The sequence below is a fragment of the Saimiri boliviensis genome, chromosome 9, assembly GCF_048565385.1.
Source record: "Saimiri boliviensis isolate mSaiBol1 chromosome 9, mSaiBol1.pri, whole genome shotgun sequence".
NCBI classification, from domain to species: Eukaryota; Metazoa; Chordata; class Mammalia; order Primates; family Cebidae; genus Saimiri; species Saimiri boliviensis.
The window spans coordinates 13,332,370-13,357,686 of NC_133457.1; the positions used below are offsets into that span (position 1 = coordinate 13,332,370).

The 25,317-nt window shown below is 39.7% G+C and overlaps 1 protein-coding gene across 1 annotated transcript in view; it reads right to left on the reverse strand.

Moving 5' to 3' along the window:
* Positions 1-1,516: 1,516 nt before the first annotated feature.
* The window catches only part of LOC101035546 (ceruloplasmin-like), a 39,854-nt gene continuing 16,053 nt past the window's right edge, over positions 1,517-25,317 (reverse strand). The window contains exons 11-19 of the mRNA XM_010335782.2: positions 24,193-24,405; positions 21,208-21,415; positions 20,246-20,385; positions 18,565-18,693; positions 16,566-16,672; positions 15,228-15,429; positions 12,185-12,324; positions 3,248-3,410; positions 1,517-1,666 (exon numbers count right to left, since the gene is read on the reverse strand). Of these exons, the coding sequence (XP_010334084.1) occupies positions 1,662-1,666; positions 3,248-3,410; positions 12,185-12,324; positions 15,228-15,429; positions 16,566-16,672; positions 18,565-18,693; positions 20,246-20,385; positions 21,208-21,415; positions 24,193-24,405 (1,307 nt within the window). The 3' untranslated portion in view covers positions 1,517-1,661. The remainder of the gene's footprint in view (positions 1,667-3,247; positions 3,411-12,184; positions 12,325-15,227; positions 15,430-16,565; positions 16,673-18,564; positions 18,694-20,245; positions 20,386-21,207; positions 21,416-24,192; positions 24,406-25,317) is intronic.

The window sequence follows — 25,317 nt, forward strand, 5'->3', positions numbered from 1 at the left end:
AGGTGTGTGCCACCACGCCCAGCTAATTTTTGTTTTAGTAGAGACAGGGTTTTACGATGTTGGCCAGGTTGGCCTCGATCTCTTGACCTTGTGATCTACCTGCCTCAGCCTCCCAAAGTGGTGGGGTTACAGGAGTGAGCCACTGCACCCAGCCACTATATTACCTTTTCAAGTTCACCTTTTATGCTGGTGGTACATATTGGAATATTTTGGAGAGAAATGATATAATGTCAGAAATTTGCTTAATGACACTCCAAGTTTTTGTATACCACCTACACAGCTAAAAAGTTAGAAAGTAAAAAGTTGAACCCTTTTGTATAACCAGTCTCTGATTTCAAATATTCTTACCTATTGTCTAAAGCAAAGGCTGTTAGCCAACCCACAAGACATTTCTAACCCAGTCTCCCTTGTTCCTTTCATGATAGCAGCTATAAAAGTTCTTTTTCAGTCTCCCTTGCAGTTAGGGGTAGCTAGATAATAATGCTTTTGACCATAAGACAAATGCAGAAATTGGCTGGTATCTCCTTAGATGTGATTGATGCTCCCCCCTTTTCCATCTTCTCTGCCTTCAATGTGAATGTAATATCTGGAGCTGCAGCAACCATTTTGCAACCATGAGGCAACAATCATAAGGGAAAGGCCAAGGAAATTAAAGACACTGGCCCTCATATCATCACATTGCTAAACCAGCTGGGTGTGGTGGCTCATGCCTGTAACATCAGCACTTTGGGAGCCTGAGGCAGGTGGACCACTTGAGACCAGGAGTTTGAGACCAGCCTGGCCAACATGGTGAAACCCTGTCTCTACTAAAAATACAAAAATTAGCCAGGTGTAGTGGTGCATGCCTGTAGTCCCAGCTACTGGGGAGGCTTAGGCAGAACTGCTTGAACCTGGAAGGTGGAGATTACAGTGAGGCAAGATTGTGCCAGTGCACTCCAGCCTGGGCAACAGAGAGAGACTCTGTCTTAAAAAAAAAAAAAAAAGCTAAACCAATCTTAGCAGTCACCTATCTCCAAACTTTTTTTGTTATATAGGACAAATTGCACTGATAATTCTCTCTTAGCTAGGTTTTCTGTTGCTTATAGAACAACACATCCTAACTTGTTAGTATTGCCAGATACCAGCTCAGGCATGAGTTCCCTCACCCCCTTTTTTTTGGTTCTGGAAAACTGAAAATTATGTATTCTGTGACCTTTCATTTTCCAATCCTAAGGCACAATATAATATAAAGATTTACATTTTAAGATTGATTTAAATGTTTACCCATGCTATGAGAATTTCATTTTTTGAAGGTTTACAAAGATTGCAGTCTAAGGTAAAGTCTTGGACTGCATACATTTGGTGCTTTTTATAACTGAGCAAGACTTTGCTCTTGCTCTCTCTGTCTCTCCTGCCTACCCCCACTGCATTTGTTAAAAGCTTTATTACATTACTTACAGGCACAATACAGACACCACTTCAGGGTCAATTTACGAAAATAAGAAGCAGCTCTCACACAAAACTTACTAAGGTAACTTTTATTTCAAACTAGTTTTCCCTAGTACATTGTCATGAAAGTCTTTGGCTGGTTTCTCCCAGACTCCTTGGTCCCTGGAGTTTTCCTTGCTTGGCAGCTTTACCTTGGCTTGTAAGCTTGTCAATATTCATATTATATCAAATATTTATGCTGAAGAAAAGAAAGTTTCAAAAGTTTAGTATAATAGCATGAAGTTCTAAGTTAGAATATTAAAATAAAATGATTACACACATTTAAGGAATAAATACAAAATTTATATTAGTCTTAGAAACATCCTTAAAATGATTACCATCATTTTTGCCACAAAAAGTTTACTTATTAAGTTAACAGCATATCAATGTCACCCTTCTATGGGAACAGATGACCTGTAGACCCAATCAAGTTTGACTTTATTTTCTTTGAAAAGCAAAATCTAGTTTCCCAAAGAATGAATGTTAGCAATGGGGAATTTATTTCATGGACAGCACACCAAAGTCTCTTTTACTAAGAATGTGTGTGAACACTGATAGGAATAAGAGTAATGATTATTAGAATTGTATCAATAATGATATCACTGATATAAATAGGATGCTGTAGGTGAAAATAATATCAGTGGCTACTCAGTTTTTGGTTTTGTCAACAAATGTAGTACTGATATTGAGAGAAGATTCTGAGAAACTGTTCGTGCAGACTCTCCTTTCTCTGCTTCAGAGGCTCTGTTCCATCAGCCCTGCAAGGAGCCCCACAGAGAAAATATTCACATAACTCAAGAGCTGCACAGTATATTTTAAATAGTGTATGATATATATGTTTAATAGTTTTCCTAACTTTGAAAGTGATTTAAACCTTACAAAAACCTTGGAAGAAACAGGTTATTAGTGAGATGTATTACTTTCTTAATAAATATTTTCTTAATAAACCTCACTAATAATTCCTTGCCTAGAGAGAACCATCAGTTACATTTCAGTAAATTTCTATTCAGTCTTCATATATATTTCAGATACTAGTTTGTAGACTGCTTTTTTTTGCCACTCAATATAGTATTATAAGCATTTATTCATTAAAAATTTTAAGACATGATTTTTAAAGTTGGATATTTTAGATGACAAATGGTAGTTTTTGCACACATTTACAGTAATCATTTGTTTGTTTTCAGTTTTCCATTAGCATAAAATAATGTGGTGATACATATTTTTCTGCATTGTTGATAATTTTCTGAGATTAAATGCCAGGTGGAAATACTGAGTCAAACTATCAGGATCATAATTTAGATTCCTGCAAGATCTGCGGAACCAATTTACACATCCACCAAAGTATATGCAATGCACCCTATCCCACCACACTGTTGTTGATGCTGTCATTAAAAAGAGATAAATATTTGCCAAAATATACTCAAAAAGGTATCTTATTGTTGCTTAAATGTGATTTTGAAGTGATTTGATTATTGGCAAGTTTGGATATTTTTATTTGTTTTTGATCTATGAATTGTCTGTTTACACCTTATATGTATGTCTTATTTGAATCTGGAAATTACATTTAACTCTAGAGTATCTTTTATCAGATTGTGAAAAGTTACCTAAGTTTTGCAAGAAAATAAAACTAGAGTATCTTGGTCATCTCAAAATAGTAATCTTTGAATGAATGAATGAATGGCACATCACATTATGTAATGAAAAATGCATTAAATATCCTTATATAAATACTGCATTTGTTTAAATATTACTTCTAATTAATTTGGCCAATGGATCTTACCTTTTCTTTCAAGTACAGTGTAAGTGCTTTCCATTCCAGCGTCAATGTGCTGACTAACATGGCAATGAAATAACCAGGTTCCAACATCTCTTGGATACATTTTTATAGTTCGATAGATCCCCGGAGTAAAGTCACTAACATCAGATCTATACACTCCCAATTTCTTAAGAAAGAGATGAAACACCGTTACATGGCTTAAAAAAGGTATCAGTAATTTACACATCTTACCACTTGCTATAATTCCCAAATTCTAATATACCTAATCAGGTGGCAATTCGAAAGCATCAGGTGCTGGACTGGGCATGATGGCTTGTGCCTGTGATCTCACTTACTTGGGAGGCTGGTGAAAGAGGATGACTTGAGCTCAAGAGTTCGAGACTAGCCTGAGCAACATAGCAAGCTCCTCATCTCTAAAAAAATGTATTTAAAAAATTCGCCAGATGATGGTGTGTGCCAGTAGTCCCAGCTACTTGGGAGGCTGAGGTGGAAGGATCACTCGAGCCCAGTTCAAGGCCACAGTGAACTCTGATCATGCCACTGTACTGTGGTATTCCAGCCTGGGTGACAGAGCAAGATCCCATCTGAAAAGGGAAGGGGAGAGAAAGGGGAGGAAGAAAGGAAGGGAAGAGAAAGGGAAAATGAAAGGAAAGGAAAAAATAGGATAGGATAGGATGAGGCCATTAAAGCTATTTTGTTCTCTTCTCTGAGTACAGTCGAGGGTTTGGAGGAGAAGTAAGCCCCAGAACATTCCGGTGTTAGATAGAATGCAAAGAAAATATTTCACTCTATGGTACCTGTAGTTAATACTGGTGTTAGAAACTTGCCAGTGTCTCACACCACTGAGCACTCTAAATTTCAGAGAACTTCTAGTCTCAAATCCCAAAGGTTCTAACTGACACATTTTTAACTCGGGATGTTGTTGAAGTGAAGGATTGTCATTTCTTGAGATGCAGCTAATCAGGAAAACTCAATTGTTACCAGAAAGAGAAGGGGAGAGGAAGGAGAAGGGAGGAGGAGCTCCCTTGGCATCTGCAACCAAGTCTGCCTTCTGGAGATTGGGGCTGAGGGCTGAAGGTACCTTTTAGCTAATTTCTCTCCTAAGCAGAGAACCCAATATTTAGGAAACTACCTCTGTAGGCTGCTTAGCGTTTTAGAGATGAACTCCTAAGGGCTAGTCTAGGTGGATTGGAAGAGACTAAGAGGAAGGTGAATTGCTCTACAAAATAAAATGTGAGGTATTTGGAGGATGGTGGTGCCAGGGGCGCGGCGGGGGGACGCTTGGGAAACTGCAGCTCAAGAGTTCTGAATAATTTGAGAAGAAATGAGATGTTAGAGAGTCTAGAGAGGAAAAATGTGGAGAAACAAGTCCTGAGGGTGAGAGTAAAAGGCAGATACTAGAGGCTTTCAGTGATGTGTGGTAAAAGCATAATTGGGGGTGGGGCATCTAATGTCAAATGGTAAGTGCTTTCATTATGTAGTACTGAAAAAAGAAACTTCATTTAACCCTACTCTTTCACTAAAGTCTGTGACTCACAATGGCCTTGATTTTGTGGTTGCTTAAGAGTATCAAAGGAAATGGCTTGTGCTCCACTTTTGGAATGTCACACACATATGAAAAAATACCAGCCACAGGAGTTGATGAGCAAGGGAGATGAGCAGAAGCAGGAAGTTAGAGTTGGGGTGAATAGAAGACATTTAAGCTCTCAAGACTCCCTGCAGACATTGGAAGGTAGACAAGAGGAAGACTGAACTGTCTTACTGGATGCAGAATCAGAGCCCAAGCCATTGTTATTTAGGAACATTAATTTTGCAACTAAAGTGAAAATAATACAGATGACGTACTGTACATTTTTTCGACATCAAAAAATGTAGAGAACAGTATGAAAAAAAATTTAGCTACAAATTGACAACGTCCAAAGTACCGGTAAATGTGGAAAATGTACCTAGAGCCCTGGCACCCAGGAAGACTGTAGCTTTAGGGAACAAGCTGTGACTGGCTGGCTTGTCCCAGGACTAGGTTAGTAACCACAGAGGGGTGCCTCACTGCCCCCAGGAGTTTCAGGGAGTAAAGCCCAGTGTCTGCATAGATGCTGGAGTGTTAACATTCTGTCTCAAGGTGGGAGACTAGACATATCCTGCAGTGGGTTTAGAATGAGTGGTTAAAGTTGAGAGCTGGTGATACTAGGCTCTGCGGTATAAATAGGGTTCTACTTAAGGGAGGTGGTTTTGTGAAGCGCTAAAGAGTTCAGACTCTAAAGTGAAAGCCAGGGTTTAAATCCAACTTCTATCAGTTTCTGCCTGTAGGAAAGTTCCTTATTTTGTTAATGCTTCATATCATTCTCCTGCAATTGTCCCTGAAAAAAATTCTGATTTCCTTTCAGCTACGTGCAGCACTTAGCACGGTTTTGGGCATGTTAGAGGCATCTGCTGGACTGAACTATTATATTTGACAACATCAAATAAATTGTAAAACACGATGACCAGATTTTAACAGTTATGAACTGAATAATCCTAATATGTAGGCTTTAACTTTTAAAAAATGAGGAGTATAGATTAAAGTGTAGTGGGACCATGGGTGGTTAGATTCGGGTAGTAGGGGTTTGTTTCATTATTTTGTTTTTTTATATAAAATTCTCCACAATAAAGAGTTTTTATGCCAAAAAAAAAATTTAAGAGGAATAAATTTGTTCACTAAATGGTGGGAAAGAAAGCAGCACACCAATAAGGTTTTGTGCAAACCATGTCATGCATGCTTATCTAATTTATTTCTACACTGCATTAAAGAAGTTATTAATATAATATATCTGGAATTCAGGAAAGCTTTATCTGAAACTTTTATCCATGTGGAAAAGGTAAACTGATGCCTAGTGGTTGGATTAAAGTGTAAGGTGTGGTGTGAAACACAGAGAATATAATTGATCCTAAAATATACATTAATGTTTATATAAGGAATTAGGAAAAAGAAATAAAAAGCTCTTTAAGTAAATGTTAATAAATGATACAAACTTGGAAACTAAAAGAGGAAAGATATAATTTAAAATACTTATCATCAACAAATGATGAATAAAAAGTGGTCATGATAACAACTGTAAATAAGTACGGGGGAGGGGCCAAGATGGCCGATGAGAAGCAGCTGTGGAATAAAAGAAGTAAGTGAATTCAGCAACTTCAACTGAAATATCCAGGTTCTTGCATTGGGACTGACTAGGCAAACCACTCAGACCCACGGAGAATGAAGAAAAGCAGGATGGGGCGACAGCTCACGTGGGAGTGGCATAGAGCCAAAGGAACTCCCAACCCCAGCTAAAGAAAGTGGTGAGTGATTATGTGACCCCACCCAGGAAACCATACTTCTCCCATGAATCTTTGCAACCTGAGGATTAGGCGATCCCTTCATGAGCCCATGCCACCAGGGCCTTGGGTCCCATACATAGAGGTGTATGGACTCTCAGGAGAGCAGCTATTGAGTCACACACAGAGACCCAGGAGTTTCACAGACTGTGGCCCCAGGAATCCTGGCAAGTCAGAAGATCCATCCATACTTTCCCCAAGAAAGGGAACTGAATCCAGGGAGCCAAGCAACATTGTTCTGCAAGCCCCACTTCCATGGCACCTCACAAGTTAAGACCCACTGGCTTGCAATTCCAAGCCAATGGCAACAGGCTGGAAACTGCCTGGGACAGGACCAAATTCCTGGGGGGAGGGATAGCCACCATTTCTGTGATGCAGTCAACTCAGCTGTTTCAGCCTGCCAGCTTTGGAAAGCCCAGACAGTCTGGATGAGGAGGGGTCCCCTATGACACAACATAGTTGCTGTGCCAGATCATGCATGGCCAGACTGCTTCTTGAAGTGGAACCCTGATCCATTCTTCCTCACTGGGCAGGGTCTCTCTGCAGGCTTTCAGCAACACTAGCCAGGGTTATACAGACAAAACTGATCTCTCCCAGAGACAGAGCTTCCAGGGAAAGGGGAGGCTACCATCTCTGCAGTTCAGTTGACTCTGTTATTCCACTTTGCTGGCTCTGAAGAGTTCAGGTGGTCCGGACAAGGAAGGGTCCCCTCCAATGCAGCACTGTCCTACCAAAAAGCAACCAGATTGCTGCTTTCAGCAGGTCCCCAACCCTGTTCCTTCTGGCTGTGCAAGACCTCCCAACAGGGGTCTCCAGACACCTCCTACAGGAAAATTCAGGCCAGCAACAGATTAGTACCCCTCTGGGATGGAGCTTCCAGAGGAATTATCAGGCTGTCATCTTTGCTGTTTTGTGGCCTTCGCTGTTGATACCTTCAGGTACAGGAAAAACCAAGGCAACTAGGGTCTGAAGCAGACCCCCAGCAAACCACAGCAGCCCTATGGAAAAGGGGCTTGACTGTTAAAAATCAACAGGAAACAACAGCAAGAGACCCCATAAAAACCCCATTCAAAGGCCAGCAACCTCAAAGATCAAAGGTAAATAAGCCCATAAAGATGAGGGAAAAAAATCAATGTGAAAATGCTGAATACTCGAAAAGCCAGAATACCTCTTCTCCTCCAATTGAGCACAATACCTCTCCAGAAAGGGCACACAACTGGGCTGAGGCTGAGATGGCTGAATTGACAGAAGGTGGATAATAACAAACTTCACTGAGCTTAAGGAGCATGTTGTAACCCAATGCAAAGAAGCTAAGAGTCATGATTTAAAAAATACAGGAGCTGAGAATCAGAATAGCCAGTATAGAGAGGAACATAACCTATTTGAAGGAGCTGAAAAACAACATGAGAACTTCACAATGCAATCACAAGTATCAATAGTGAATAGACCAAGTGAAAGAAAGCATCTTAGAGCTTGAAGACTATCTTTCTGAAATAAGACAGGCAGACAACAAGAGGAACTAAAGAATAAAACGGAATGAACAGAACCTTTGAGAAATATGGGATTATGTAAAAAGACTGAACCTGGCCGGGCGCGGTGGCTCAAGCCTGTAATCCCAGCACTTTGGGAGGCCGAGGCGGGTGGATCACGAGGTCAAGAGATCGAGACCATCCTGGTCAACATGGTGAAACCCCGTCTCTACTAATGGTGCAAAAAATTAGCTGGGCATGGTGGCGCGTGCCTGTAATCCCAGCTACTCCGGAGGCTGAGTCAGGAGAATTGCCTGAACCCAGGAGGCGGAGGTTGCGGTGAGCCGAGATCGCACCATTGCACTCCAGCCTGGGTAACAAGGGCGAAACTCCGTCTCAAAAAAAAAAAAAAAAAAAAAAAAAAGACTGAACCTATGACTGACTGGGGTACCTGAAAAAGATGGGAAGAATGGAACCAAGTTGGAAAACATACTTCAGGATATCATCCAGAAGAACTTCCCTAATCTAGAAAGACAGGCCAACATTCAAATTCTGGAAATGCAGAGAACCCCAGTAAGATGCTCCATGAGATCAGCCCCAAGACACATAATCATCAGATTCTCCAATATTGAAATGAAAGAAAAAAATGTTAAGGGCAGCTAGAGAGAAAGGCCAGGTTACCTACAAAGAGAAACCCATCAGACTAACCGTGGACTTCTCAGTGGAAACCCTACAAGCCAGAAGAGATTGGGGACCAATATTCAACATTTAAAGAAAAAAAATTTCCAACCCAGAATTTCATATCTGGCCAAACTAAGCTTCTTTATAAGTGAAGGAAAAATAAGATTCTTTTCAGACAAGCAAGTGCAGAAGGAATTTGTCACCACCACCCTACCTTGCATGACCTCCTGAAGGAAGCACTAAATATTGAAAGACAAAAGCATTACCAGCCACTACAAAAACACCGTGAAGTACAGAAACCAGTGACACTATGAAGCAACCACATAAACAAGTCTACAAAATAACCAGCTAGCATCATGATGACAGAATCAAATTCAAACATAATAATACTAACCTTAAATGTAAATGAGCTAAATGCCCCAATTAAAAGGCACAGAATAGCATAGTGTCTTCAAGAGACCTATCTCACATACAGTGACACCCATAGGCTGGAGAAAAAGAGATGGAGGAAAATTTACCAAGCAAATGGAAAACAGAAAAAAGCAATCCTAGTTTCTGACAAAACAGACTTTAAACCAACAAAGATCAAAAAAGGCAAAGAAGGGCATTATATAATGGTAAACGGTTCAATTCAACAAGAAGCACTAACTATCCTAAATATATATGCACCCAATACAGAGCAGCCAGATTCATCATGCAAGTTCTCAGAGACCTACAAAGAGACTTAGACTTCCACACAACAATAGTGGGAGACTTTAACACCCCCTGACAATATTAGACCATCAAGACAGAAACTTAACAAAGATATTCAGGACCTAAACTCAGCTCTGGATCAAGTGGACCTGCTAGATGTCTACAGAACTCTCCACACAAAAACAAAAGACTGTATGTTCTTCTTATCACCACATGGTACTTACTCTAAAATTGATCACATAATTGGAAGTAAAACACTCCTAAGCAAATGCAGAATAATTAAAACCACAACAGTCTCTCAGACCACAGCACAATCAAATTAGAAATCAATTTTAAGAAATTCACTCAAAATCACACAACTATATGGAAATTGTTCAGTTTCCATGAACAATTTGAACCATCCTGAATGACTCCCAGGTAAATAGTGAAATTAAGGCAGAAATCGAGAAATCATTTGAAACTAATGACCACAAACACAAAATGTACCAGAATATCTGGGATACAGAGACAGGTCTCAGTCAACTTAGAAGTGTATTTTTCCAAGCTTAAGGACATACTCATGACACAGCCTGCAGAAGTTCTGAAAACTTGTTCCTAAGGTGGTTGGGCTACAGCTTGGTTTTATACGTTTTAAGGAGAAATAGGACATCAATCAATATATGTAACGTGTACATTGGTTTGGTCTGGAAAGGTGGGACAACTGGAGGTGGTGAGGCTTCTAGGTCACAGGTAGATTCAAAGATTTCTGGATTGGCAGTTGATTGAAAGAGTTTATCTAAAGAGCTAGAATCAGTAGAAGGGAATGTCTGGGTTAAGAGAAGGGGTTGTGGAGACCAAGGTGTGTATAATGCAGATGAAGCCTCCAGGTAGCAGGCTTCAGAGAGAATAGATTATAAATGTTTCTTATCAGATTTTGAAAGTGCCAGACCCTTAGTTCATTCTCTTCTGGATCAGGAAAAAGATCTGGAAAGGAAGAAGATTCTCTATAGAATGTAGATTTTTCCCCATAAGAGTTTTGCAGGGCCTTTTCAAAAAATGTCAAAGAAATATGTTTTGGGGTAAAATACTTTGATTTTCTTTAGAGCCTGCTATCTGTCGTGTTGGTATCTTAATACTACAAAGAGTCTGTTCCATCAGTCTTCAGGTCTCCATTTTAATGTTAATGCTGGTCAGCTGTGCCTGAGTTCCAAAGGGAGGAGAGTATAATGAGGCATAGCCAACCTTCACTTCCCATCATGGCCTGAATTAGTTTTTCAGGTTAGCTTCGGAATGTGCTTGGTCTAGAGGGGGCTTAGAATTTTATTCAGTTTTTCAAGTGTTTGCAGGGGCACTTAGAATTTTACTTTTGGTTTATGATGCGGATTGATCACCAGAAAGACCAAGGCAGGATTAGAGGACTGGGAATGTCAGCCCTACCCCTTAGCCTCTGGGGAGGGAAGAGAGGTCAAAGGTTCATGCCTATGTAATGAAGCCTCCATAAAAATCCAAAAGGACAGGATTCAGAGAGGCTCCAGATAGCCAAACATATGGTTCCTGGAGGGTCGCTCACTTGGAAGAAGCATGCAAGCTCCATGTGCTGCTTCTCGCATACCTTACTCTAGCATCTCTTCATCTGATATTCATTAATACAATTTATAATATATTTTTTGATAAACCAGTAATTGTAAGCAAGTGTTTCTCTTCATTCTGTAAGTCACTCTAGGGAATTAATTGAATTCGAGGAGTGGGTCATAGGAATCCCAATGTATAGCCTGCTGCTCAGAAGCATATGAAAACAATCTGGAGTTTGTGATTGGCATTGGAAGTGGGGCGCAGCCTTGTAGAACTGAGCTCTCAACCTGTGGGATCTGACATGTACCCAGGTAGATAGTAACAAAATTGAATTGGAGGACATCTAGTTGGTGTCCAATACAGAACTGATTGGTTGCTGGTGGAGGAAAATCTCCACACACTTACTTGTGACCAGAGGTCAAAAAGTCTTCTCTGTAACTGGTTGTGAGTGAGAATCACTTTGATACAGTTTTTATTCCTATATTCTTGGAATCACCTTAATCAAGTTATCAAACTTAGCCTCAGCAATATGAGGACCTATAGCCATCATGTACCACTTGATGTGATGTGTGGGAAGCATACAAAATCACCCATGTCGTGTTCTTGCTAAATTTGTTAAACATGTATCCAATTATGAGGAAACTATCAGACCAATGCAGAATATGAAACATTCTGCAAAACAACTGGCCTGGACCCTTCAAAAATGAAATGTTATGAAATTGGGGGTGTGACAATTTTATTGTGGTTGGGGTGAAGACTGCCCTAATTCTTAGAGTTGATTCAGTATTTAGGGGTAAAGAGTCATAAGGCTTACAATTTACTTTGAATTGAGTTCAGAAAAAAACAGAAGAGAAAGTTAATGTGGCAAAATGCATATGAGCATTCACAGTGTTTTTCTTTATGTTACTGAGGGCATGAAAAAGAATTTTTTTAAGTTTGGATAGAAAGTGTAAAACTAGAAATGACTATAAAAGTCTTACTTACCTATTAACTAACAATAGATCAGAGTGAGAAATCCACTTCATTCTTTGGTTTATTATAATTATTTGCATGCACCTCATATATTATAGATGATGTGGATTAAATTTCTGACTTAGTCATTTTCTTTCTAGCCCTGTTATCTTGCCATACTACCCCATAACCGGTTTATAAGCCATCACAGTAATTAGATGGACCCATCGAAGGCTCTTACCGTGTATTCAAAGCTGTGGCCATGAAAGTGAACTGTGTGCAGGTCAATGTCATCCCCCATGCTAATCAGATACCAATTCACTACATCCCCAACATGAAACGTCAGACCTTGGTTATTTCCAAATACTCTTCCGTTAATTGCTGCAGGGGGCAGAGAAAGGCACAGTTTATTATATTCAACAAAGATTTAAAATAATGTAAGCTTTTAAAAAATAACCGCTTTAAAAAAGTATAATCTTCCTTATAGAAAATAGCCTGGGTGTTTTCAGAAGCAGTGGGGATATTATTTTGTTTTATTTTATTTTTTAGAGACGGGGTTTCACCATATTGGCCAGACTGATCTTGAACTCCTGACCTCATGTGATCTGCCTGCTTCGGCCTCCCAAAGTGCTGGGATCACAGGCGTGAACCAGCACCTTGGCTGGCAGTGGGGACACCAGCGTGAGGACGTCATTAAATGTGACCAAGCCATCCATTCATGGATGTGTCTAATTCTAAGGAGTTTTTCTTGCCCAAGGAAATGAGGCACTGACTTTGTGTTAATACAGTTGGGTTTAACTTGACTATTTCACAACTAAGGATACTTATATTGGTGAACTGTGTATTTAAAATTATCACAAGAGACTTAAAACATTAGGAATGGTCCGGCATGGTGGCTCAGACTTACAGTCTTAGCACTTTGGAAGGCTGAGGTGGGAGGATCACTTGAGTTCAGGAGTTGAAGACCAGAGTGGGCAACATAGTGAGACCTTGTCTCCATAAAATAAATAGAAGAATATTAGGAGCATCCATTCTTATTTAGCTGCCCTAAGTCAGAGCTTTGTGATCTGCCACTTGTCTTTCTGGAATGGCCATTACGAGGTCCAGGCACCCTTTTATCCTCTACAGGTATGGTCTCCAAGGGGTAATATGAAGATTTCAAATATATATGTGTACACACACACACACACATAGCCTCTTTTTACTTTGCTATTTTGTGTGCATCTTTAAAATGTATAAAATGCATTGGTACAAGTATATAATCTATATATAATTATATATATTACATATATGTATATATTATATATATAAATCTATGTATAAAATGCAGTGGCGTAAGTATATAATCTATAATTATATCTCTATGGAGGCTGGGAGCTAATGCTTTCAGCTGATGGAGGGATGTAATGGAAGAAACTAGAAGACAGTGCTCTACACTAGTGCTTCTTGCACTTAAATGCGAACATGGCTTGGGAATTTTGTTAAAATTCAGATTCTGACTTAGGTCTGTGAAGCCTGAAATTCTGCATTTTTAACAAGCTCCCAAGTGATGCTAATGCTCCTGGTCCTGGGGCCACACTTGGAGTACAAGTGCCTGGATGAGTGCCAGAGTTATTTCTAAAATACGCATCTATCCCCACCATACCCTAGCTAGTGTTCTTGGTGTTTTAGCTCAGTGGCTCTCTACAGGAGGTGATTTTCTCTACAGGAGGTGATTTTTGTCCCCCAGGAGACATTTGGCAATGCCTAGAGGTATTTTGGGTTGTCATAACTTGTGGGGAGATGCTACTGGCATTTACTAGGTGGAGGACATAGATGCTGATAAACATCTACAATGCACTGGATAGCTCCCTACAACCAAGAGTTATCTAACCTAAAAGGTGAGGAAGTTAAGAAATCCTGGTTTAGATCAAGCCTAAATTCCTAACAAGGTGTTTGAAGTCTCCCACAATTCTGTTGGCTCTTTCTTCCCAAGTGCTATGTGATTTAGAGCACATTCTTCCATCTACTTGGAATGTAATTTCCCTCTTTTTCTGACTGGACAGACTCCTATATAACCTTAAAAAATCAACCTGAATGTCTCTTCCCTAGAATGAAGCCTTTCCACATCTTCCAAATAAGAATTTAAAGTACTACACTGTGTTTAAATTTCTGTGGCAGCATCTCACACACTGTCTTCCTCCTTGCATTGTAGCAATGTGCAAGTCTGGCATCCATTAGACTGTAAACAATATATAAACCCGTATTATGGATCTTTTTATGTCTTTAGGGCCTCACAAGGTGCTTTGTGCCCTCCTCTGTGACACTTATTAAAAAGTCTACTTGAATTAACTTTAAAGTTACATAAATTTCTAAAAGGTGGGGGGAAATCTTAGAAGTGGGAAATTACTATATTTGAATTTGCCTTAGTTAAGGATCTTTTACCCAATCATACTTATGAGCTCTGTCAGCTGAGAGGCTTAAGACCAGAAGTTGTCCTGGCTAAGCAAGTAAGTAAGTGAGATTGTTCATGTGCTTTCTATTGGAATAATTGTCTTGTTACTGTGATTCCAGATGGAAGGAGGTCATCTGGATGTACCTAGATGTACCTTGTCAGTCAACCTACTAAATAATTTTGGTTGATGAGCATGAAGTTTTCAAAAGTTCTGCCTGTGAAGGTAATGTGATGAGGAAGAGTTGGTGGGGCCATGTTCACTTTGGTTGGCCCCAAACTCCACTTCTTGTGTTCATCCAGGTAAAATACTTAGAAAATTATGGGAGGAAAGCCTTCCTGAAATGACAGGTTCCTAGTTTTACATTGTCTGCATAGCTCTAGAAAACACTAGCATTTGCTGTGCTTGCTAAGTCAGTGGTCAGTGGTCTGTGGTCTGTGGGCAAGATCCAGCCCACTGCCTGTTACTGTGGCCCATGAGCTAAGGATGGTTTTAAAATTTCTAAATAGTTGAAAAAAATTTGAGGATATTATTTCTTGACATATGAAAAATTATATGAGATACAAATGTTGGCATCCATAAATGAAGTTTTTGGCTCTCAGCCACTTTCATTTGTTTTCCTGTTGTTCGCGACTACTGTCATTCTACAGTAGGAGAGTAGAGTATGGCTTATGACAGACCACATGGCCTGTAAGCCTAACTTCTTTATTTGCCAACCGCTGGTCTGCATGACCTATACCAGTTCTATGTGGTTGAATTCTATAAATCGTGCCAAGCGAGGCAATTTTATCTGCTTCATTCGCGCAGAGCAACCTGTGGGCTACCATTGGTGAGTCAGCGAGTGAATGTTACCGTGCATTTCGTTGCTGAGTTTAAAAAAAGTATCTTCCCTGTCCACTTCGTTTGGGTCAGAAGCATAGGTGTTGATATTGTCTTCAAAGTACCAGGATTTGTTCTCATTGAAAATCATGAAGTGGAGAACACGGTGAACTATGTTGGGGTTGGTGTCTTTGCGGCATACGATCAGAGGGCCTACCAGTCCACTCTGAAGGTCCTGAGGAGGCAAAGCAAGAACATTCATTGTGGCCACAACTAACACTTTCCCCCACAAAACAAAAGCGGTAGAATCAAGTTTTAGTTTTTAGTGAGGTCAGATCCTGAGTTTTTAATTATCAGGATTCTAAGAGTGAGGAACAAAATGTTTGACATGCTCAGTCCTTGATCAAAGAAAAATTGCAACCTCATTCATTAGAGTTGAAGTCTGAAGAGAACAACAAACCTCTGAAAAGGATTTTAGATACATTTTTCCGTGGATTTAGCTCTACTTTTGACATTGTAATTTTTTAAAAATGTGGTTTTAGTTAGAATTCCTGGCATCGAAGTTGGTTGGCAGGAAGTTTAAAGGAGTTAGTCCCTTCACCTTTGTGCATCTGCCCCCTGCAGCAGCTTTTAGTTGAGAGTCTTGGTTTGTTTGTCTTCATTTTGTTTTTTAATTAAATCTCTGTGTCGATTCTTGTTCCAGGCAGAGTGGGCCAAGGTAAGTAAGAGTTCAAATAGAATACTTGCACCATTTTTTTTTTTTTTTTAGTGCAAATAAACTTGAACCTTATGGTTGAGAGTTTCAAATATAAACACACACTCACACAATATGGCATATTTATTTTCTATTAATCATACAATTATACCATTATTTATTTACTACTCAATGGTGTGATCATAGCTCAACATAATCTTGAACTCCCGGACTCAAGCAGTCCTCCTACTTCAGCCTCCTATACCTAGGACTACATATACCACTGTGCCTGGCTGATTTTTAAATTTTTTTGTATAGACATCAGCTACCACATCCAACTGAATTTTAAAATTATTTAGAGCCTGTTGTTTTCTGTCATTCAAATACTATTCAATGGAACAAAGTATAGTCTATTATTGTATAATTAGATATGTCTTTCAATTCACTGTGAGATTTTATAAAGAATCATAAACCTAAGTAATCATAATGTAATAATTTATTTTGCTCTTGAAAAATGCAGACCCATGTAGGAATAAAAGCTGAACAATACTTAAGTTACTTAAAAGAAAGTTTACATAGAACTAATCTTTTTAAAAACAATGATATACAGTTTCTTCCTTCCATTATAATTTCTAGGAGGAGATAGGATAAAAGCTGTTATTTGATTTAAAGTTTACCTTAGCCTCAGACACAGTTGAATAGTAAAACCAAGGTATGCATTCGAAGTCTAGGGAGGTAGGACCAGTTCTATCAGATATCTGCCAAGTATATATTTGAATCTCTCCTGAAATAGACAAGTAAAGTGTTTTTAAATAGAGCCTTTAAAATCAAACTTCTTTATGGAGAACGAGACAATGAGCAAACACTAAAGCTATAAAAATATTGGGCAGCATAGTCCTAGCTTTCACTTCTGGTTTCACTTCTTGCTTTGTGATCTTAGTCAATGTGGTAATTAGTCAACGTGACAAAGCCTTGAATCCCAGCTCTGAACTTTCCGACATGTGGATCACAAGTACCTCCTCCCTGCTTTCAAGGCTGTGCATATTAGTCCTATCGGATCTTAACTCCAGATTCTTGCAGTAAACTTCTTTTGCTTCCTCCCCACCATAATCCTATATCTCCCACTTCCAAAGCTTCCATGGCTGTCATAGTCCTGTGACACTAACCAACCCCACCCCCAACTCCCAAGTCTTTAACAATCTACTTAGCACTAACCCTTGCTTTCCAGTACATCAACACAGTGCCTAGCATACAGCAGGTAAAGTACTCAGAAGTGTTTGTGGAATGCATGTAGCAGATTCTTTCCTGACTAATCAGAACACAGGGCTGACTTGCTAACTCCCTTGATAGGAGATTCAACAGACTATAGATAGCATTGTTCTTAAAAACAAAAAGGAATCTTTTGCCCGACATCAAAGTCTATCATCAGTCCCTCTGCTTTACAAATCTTTTCTTTCTGAATTTGGCTTTCACTGATACACTGAATTCCAAAACTACTTGTTTTGGTGAGCAACTATAGTAGGCATTCTGATGTCATCCTACATCCTTGAGCAAGAATGAAGCACATGTTGCTCCAGCAGGTATCAGGAGAGAGCCTTGGCTGAAGAAAACCACCTTGCTCAAGATTGCATCTAATGACTAGTGCAGGGATATAACAGCCCAGCTCTCTCACTCCAGCTTAGGACTGCTGAGGGTCACCCTATCTTCAGAACTGGGTTGGCCGTGACTTCTGTTGAGGTTGCATCTCTGCTTAACCTCACTCCCTGTCCAATCCTACTCATTTCTCACTCTTTCCATGTTAGTCGATACCACGAGCACTACCTGCACACAAACCCTCATATCAGAGTCTGCTTACTAGGCATTTTTTATTAAAAAATATTAATGTTCAGCTGGGCATGGTGGCTCATGCCTATAATCCCAGCACTTTGGGAGGCTTAGTTGGTTGGATCCATTGAGGTCAGGAGTTTGAGACCAGCCTGACCAACATGGAGAAACCCCGTCTCTACTAAAAGTAAAAAATTAGCTGAGTGTTGTGGCACATGCCTGTAATCCCAGCTACTCCAGAGGCTGAGACAAGAGAATGGCATGAACCTGGGAAGCGGAGGTTGCGGTGAGCCGAGATCACACAACTGCACTCCAGCCTGGGCAACAAGAGCAAAACTCCGTCTGAAAAAAAAAAAAGTAATGCTCTTCCAAGTTAATTATGCTGAGTGGCATGCTGTGCGGCAGTGATTCCATTCCACAGAAATGTTAATACATGGGGTTCATCATTTCCTCTGATTGGCTCAATCCTCTCCTGCTTCCTCACGTACTGCATCATGTACTCAACTCCAACTTTAACTCTGGAGTTGGAGAGATTGAATACAGTATAAGAATACCTGTCAGCTAAACAGGTACAGAGGTGGGAGGGAGGGTGGCCCTAGAGGAGAAATTCATACCCTGGAGAGGTGGTCCCTGAAGACCAAACCTTCACTTCACCGTTTTGCCCAGGGTTCCCCAACCTAAAAGTAAACTTGACTTGCAGAAGGAACTCCCATCCCAAATGCTTTCTTGGGGCCCATCTTATTAGTCCGCTGGTCTCTCCCATCTGGAACTGCACCCGTATATTTAAAAGAACATTGGCCCCGTTGTCCTGCATAAAAGCTTTTGGGGATTTTTTTCTCCCAAAGTAGTTACCTGGCTGAGTTGGAACAACAGTGGAATTATTTGTTTTCACTCCGTGAGCATGAATAGAATATGGTCTTGAGGCTTTATTTTTAAAGATAATGTGAATTTTTTGACCAGGGTTGGCCAATATTAATGGACCTAGCGAATATAAAAAGGAAAATGTATGGGTAATTATTTATTTTAAATTACGAGTCATCTGTCTTCTTAAGTATTTACACAGTGACTTATTCTTAACCTTTTACTTAACATGCAGCCAAATGAAATAAAAACATTTAACAAGTAAATCATTGCTGATTTATGAAACATGATTTTTGCCTGAAAACTTTAAATCATTTAGAATTTTATGAGGTTTTTTTTTTTTTTTTTTTTGCCAGAAAACTTACTTTAAGTTTTCTGGCAAAAAAACTTTATGTTTAAGGCATAAACATCAGTTTATGCCTAGGGAAACATACCATTTAAAAACGAAACCCTTTCTTTTCTTTATTGACCAATCTCAACTGTTAAGCCTTTTATTCTCTTGCTCCTTATTCTACTGGAGGATTGTGGGGAGGTGCAAGGCCTGTTAGAGTGATTTTCTCCCTCACAGACTGAAAACCTCTATTTTACTCTCTCTCCCTTTCATCCTAAGCCAAGAACTACAAGTATAAGATTCATTTTAAATCTTCTTTCTATTTGGAAGCAGACTGAATCAGTGGCTCTGAAAAATTCTGAAACACACGTGGTTTTGAGGTGAGATAAGCAGCAAGAACTCTCTGCAGACTTGTGCTATAATTACAAAACTCAGAGCCCTGAAGATGTCTGGTGGGCGCTGGATGCTAGCTGAAGACGGGGCCTCTTTGCTCCCTGTGACCATTTCACCTCTCCAAACAATATGCATGTTTTATCTTTATAATAAAGTGTTTTCCTTTTTGCATAAATAATAATAGAATCTTGAGGGTCCAATTGCATTATTTATCTTCATGCATTCAGCCAGGATCCTAGAGAAAACAAACATCCTGTGGTTACTAAAGACAGGGGCCCACTCAAAAGCAGCAGCAACAGGATAACACAGGCTTCCCCTCCAGGGCTCACAAATAGACAAGCTCTAGATACTGATGGAGAGCCACGAAGAGCAAAAGTTCCTCTTCGTCAGCATGTAAATCCACCTTCTCAGGGTCTTACGTCATAAGATAACCTCTAATATACACATAGATATCAAGGTTGAAACAGGAGTTGTGTGTGTGGAACTATTGCATGTAGGCACCTGGGGTGACTCAGACGTTTCTTAGTTGACCTATCAAGGGTGGAAGAAGCAGTTATCATTTTCCTCACTCAGACATAAGACACTTAAATTTACACAAAGAAGTTCCTTTTCTCACTGTACTAGGGTTCCCTGGGCTTTGTTTCCATCTTATGGAAATGATCCCTAAACGCGACTTCTAAACTCCTTTCTATAATTTTTTAATACTGAGAGCAAGAATCCAGGTAATCTGAAACTGAGCACAATTACTTTTCTACATTGTCTTTATTTTTTAGGAAACAATACTTGAATCTTTTTTTCCAATAAAAATGCCTATAAGCAAACAAATTAGAATTACAGGCACTTTCCTCTGTCAAGGTAGAGGCTGACAATGTCCCTCCATGTGTACAACAATCTCTAATAGCTGAAGACAAGAAAAATTCAAAAATCAATCTTATGGTATATCCATACCTAGTATATCCAGATGTTTTTCATCTTCACTCCTTTTTGTTTGAGTTTTGAATGTGCTATCATCATATTGACGATATAAGACTTTCTTATATTTGGACCCAAGATATGTTCCAATTCTATCCACATACATGCTCGTTTGACTTTAAGAAAATAAAAACAAAAACAACAACTAAACTCCCCCACGAAGTTAGTTAATTTAACCAATAATTTAGACAAAGAACTCATATGGAAGAACTTCCTATATCTAGAAGCTGTTTTACCTAGAAACGTAAGTCATCTTTTAAAAAAATATATTAATTCTGGCAAGATAGATTTTCATTCTGCACTTTAAAGCATCTTTTATGGATACAATTTTAATTTTGATAAATAAATAGTAAGAGAGAAAACCAGAGAAAGAAATCAAATTGTACAAAAAGAGAAATATAGGTGTCTTTAAGGTGAAGTTCTCAGAATAGAGGTAGAAGAAAATGAAGACAAAAGAAAATTCAGATTGACTATAGATATTGAATGTAGCTGAAGTTATGCTACTTTTCCTGTGGTGAGATTAAATAGTAATGTATGTCCAGGAAGGATGCAAGAAGCAAAAAGACAGGCAGAAAGAACTAGAGCCCGTAAATAAGTTATACAGATATTTAGAAAGATTTGAAGCCCTTAGCAGTTGAATATGTCACACACACACACACAAATTTTGAAGTGATTTATAATTGAGAGTATCCTAAACACACAAATACCACAACCACATGCACATTATGCACACACACACCATACCAAACACAAATAAATACAACACACACACACACACACACACACACACACACTATACCAAACGCAAATAAATACAACACACACACAGACACAGACACACACATAGACACACACAGGCGGACAGAAAAGAAAGAGAGGAAGACTCAGAAGAAACCCTTAGAACCCTTCCCATTTAGAGACTGGAGCTATCACGGTACTTCTCTCTTTGTGAGCGGTGCAGTTCATTCTTCCACTTTTTGCTGGGACAAAAATCCCATTCCATTTCCTCGGCTGCAATGTAAATAATTTTCTCCTCCTGGTATTGTGTTTGATCAGGGTTTGGCTTCCCACATTGCCTCACATGATATTTATTTTTCATGCCTCCTAGAGCATGCTTTATTGCTATGCAAACCAAATCAAAAGTTCCTACAGACGAATAAGAAAAGAATGGTTAAAGCTTTGCCTTCAGATTTCTTTCCTCTATAAAAGTAGTCATAAGCTGCAACCCTCAAAAGAAATAGAGTAAAATCTTTCATTCATTCTTTCATTAATTCAACAAATATTTATTGCATTTCTAGGCACTCGGGAAATATCAGAGAACAAAACAGTTAAGAATTCTTGCTCTCAGAGTTTATATTGCAGGGTGTTGTGAAGACAGACAACAAACATGTTAAGCAACCTGCGTGTGTGCTGGAAGGTGATAAGAGCTACGATTAAAGAAAAAAGGCAAACAGCGTAAGGAGGACCGAGAATTCTGGGTGTGTGTTGGGAAGGGCTCAAGACAGCAGTGAGCAGTGTAGACCTTGATGGGAGGGTGACATCTGGGCAAAGATTTATAAGAGGTGAGGTGGATCTGGAGGACACGTGTGTTCTCTCCAGGCAGAGGAAACAGGTGGCCAAGGGCCTGGTTCAGAAGCCTGTTTGCTATGTGTGAAGAACACCCAAGAGGCTGGGGTATCTGAAGGGAGAGAGAGCAAGGGTGAGAGTACTAGGGTGTGGAGGGCCAGGTCATAGAGCCCTCGTGGGCCACTGAATACACGATAGCTTTTACCGAGTGAAATGGAGAGCCATTGCGGGATTTTAAGTTAACGAAGGGCTTAAGGACACTCTAGTAGCGGTGCTGAGAATAGACTGGTATGTACAATGCTGGAAGAAAGGAGATCTGTTGAGAGGCTATTAAAAATAATCGATAAGCTGGGAGCTATGGCTCATGCCTGTAATCCCAGCTCTTAGGGAGGCAGAGGCGGGAGGATAGCTTGAGCCCAGGAGTTTGAGACCTGCCTGGGCAATATAGCGAGACCCCGTTCTCCACAGAAAGGAAAAAACCAAAAAGACAAAAAATAATAATAATAATCGATGAGAGATGATGACTTTGAACAGACTGGTAGGTAGCAGAGAAGTGAGTGACAAAAAGTTGAATACATTAAAAATCCAAAACAATGACAAAAAACAAAAGCACACCACCATCACAAAAAAACTCTAGCCTGATTCTGACCAGAACATTCCACTTGAATTCTAGTTTTCTTTCTTTCACCTTGGTAATTTTAGGCCCACCATGTGCTGGCACTGCTTCTTGACGAATCCTCTTTCAACTCTATATATTTCTGTTGTTGCTGCTACTTTTGTGGAGGGTAAGGTTTAAGAATATGCACAAGGAAGCAAAACCGTCAGACTCAGAGAGTTGGAGAAAAAGAATTTGTTTAAATTGAAATGATCCCTGTATAGTCGCTAGTACAGTGCTTAACACATGGTGTACATGTCTCCACATGTTTGCTACAGTTGCTATGGCTTGGGAAAGAGAATGAGACGTGGTAGTTTTTAAATTCAGAAAAATTCCCTGCAGGGAAAAGGCGAGAAAGGACCGGGGCGGGGGTGCAGGAAAAAGCAATAAGTTGTCGCTGAATGAACATGCAGGTACATCCTCTAACAAAGAGGAGAGAAAAAGCACCAGAGAAAGTGCTTTTTTCCCCCTCCAATCACTCTGAATCACAACTTTTGTTTGTTTGAAAAGTATGTTTAAATTCTGAAGTGAAGAAAATGTAGTCAAATGAATATTTGGCATCACAAAGAGTCAAGATACCAATTCATGGCATTTACATAGTAGTTTATCATATAGCCAGTTTTTGGTTGGTATCAGTCATTTTTGACCAAGATAGATGGATTTTTTGGGGGGCGGGTATGTGGGATGAAGGTGGATCTACTGGATTAAAGAAGAAACTAGCATTTATTGACAGTTTAACGTATGCCAGCACTTTACTATACTTTACCTATCTCATCTGATCATTGTCTATTCCTTTTTGAAAATTACAAGTTTTTGCAATTCCTATTTTATGAATGTAGAAACTAGGTTCAGAAGGAAGCCTGGTTTTCTTTGATGCCCACACAGTTCTTTGATATGGGCTGCCTTCTTTAAAAAAAAAAAAAGAAATGTTACCAGGCAGGATCAACCTCACTGAAGCTAAAACATTTACCTAGAGAGCAAAGCTAGTAAGGAGGATAGAGAGAAGGGAGAAGGCAGGAGGGTAAGGACAAAGCAGGAGGAAGGCCTGGGAAACAAGGACAGAAGAGTAAGAAATGCAGAAGGCAGGCCGGGCGCGGTGGCTCAAGCCTGTAATCCCAGCACTTTGGGAGGCCGAGGCGGGTGGATCACGAGGTTGAGAGATCGAGACCATCCTGGTCAACAAGGTGAAACCCCGTCTCTACTAAAAATACAAAAAATTAGCTGGGCATGGCAGCTCGTGCCTGTAATCCCAGCTACTCAGGAGGCTGAGGCAGGAGAATTGCCTGAACCCAGGAGGCGGAGGTTGCGGTGAGCCGAGATCGCGCCATTGCACTCCAGCCTGGGTAACAAGAGCGAAACTCCGTCTCAAAAAAAAAAAAAAAAAAAAAAAAGAAAAGAAATGCAGAAGGCAATAGAATAAAAACGAGTTTACAGGGTTTAAAATATCTTCATCATTTTTGAAGAGCATTGGGATGGTTTAAAGTCTAAAGACCTAGGGAGAGGGCCTGAAAAAACTGAGGGGATTTATGCGTATAGGAAATGCTAAGGCTCCTATATATGAAGTGGAGCACGACAAAGGTTTCTCAAGCACTGTTTGTATCAGTTCAATTTTTTTTCTTGTACAGAATATTCAGTGCATATAAAGATAGTGCTTCTGCATACTTTGATGTTTCAGGCTGAATGAGAAGACCCATCTGCTTACCTATAGAATCAGGTGTCATCAAAAGTGTCTTAGAAATATGAGGAAACAGAGTTTCTGTATCCTTTCTTGCTCCTAAAGAAGTGAAGGTATTTCCTGAAAAATAAATCCCGTGTAAACTGTCCTCTGCTCCCACACTAAAAATGTGCCATGAAACGGTGTCTCCTAAGCACATATCCAGTCCAGGCAGATTTCCATACATGTATCCATTTATGGCTGCAAGGTATTTGTAACAGAGAAAAGGGTATTTAATTTACTGGTACTTGATATCTTTTGAAGTCCAACAAAGCACTAATCATAAAGCAGCTCATTCATATAAAAACAGCAAAGCAATTTTTTCAACTTTCCTCTCCTTTATCATTATTTAATCACTTCATGGGGGCTAAAATGACATTACAGTATTAGAGAATAACAGAACTCCATGATACTTTCGTTGGATTATTCCAGTCAACCCCTTCCTTTCAGAGTTGAGGAAATCAAGGCCAGACAAGTAGTTACTTGTCCAATGTCATACAGCTAATGAATGAAACTGTTAAGACCAAAGTCCAAGTCTCCAGAAACCAGATCAACCCTTTCCTCACTACACTGCACAGTCTTCACAAACCAACAACCAACCAACCAACGAGCCACCCATGCACCCACCCAACCAGCTCGACAAACACCCTACTCCACCCACTCTACAAATCTGGCAATAGAGAAGTACAAGACTTTTCACATTTAGCTGTAAATAAAATATATTGCACGAAGAGGTGTTGGTAAATGTTTGGTAAATTAAATTCAAAATAATCACTGTAATAAACAATATTCTTCTTGGGAAATGATATTTACTTACTATTTATCTATCTATTTATTTTCTTGAGATGGAGTTTCACTTTGTCCCCCAGGCTGAAGTGCACTGGCATGATCTTGGCTCACTACAGCCTCTGTCTCCTGGGTTCAAGTGATTCTCCTGCCTCAGCCTCCTAAGTAACTGGGATTACAAGCATGTGCCACCACACCCGGCTAATCTTTGTATTTTTAGTAGAAACGGGGTTTCACCATTTTGGCCAGACTGGTCTCAAACTCCTGACCTCAGGTGATCCACCCGCCTTGGCCTCCCAAAGTGGTGGGATTATAGGTGTGGGTCAC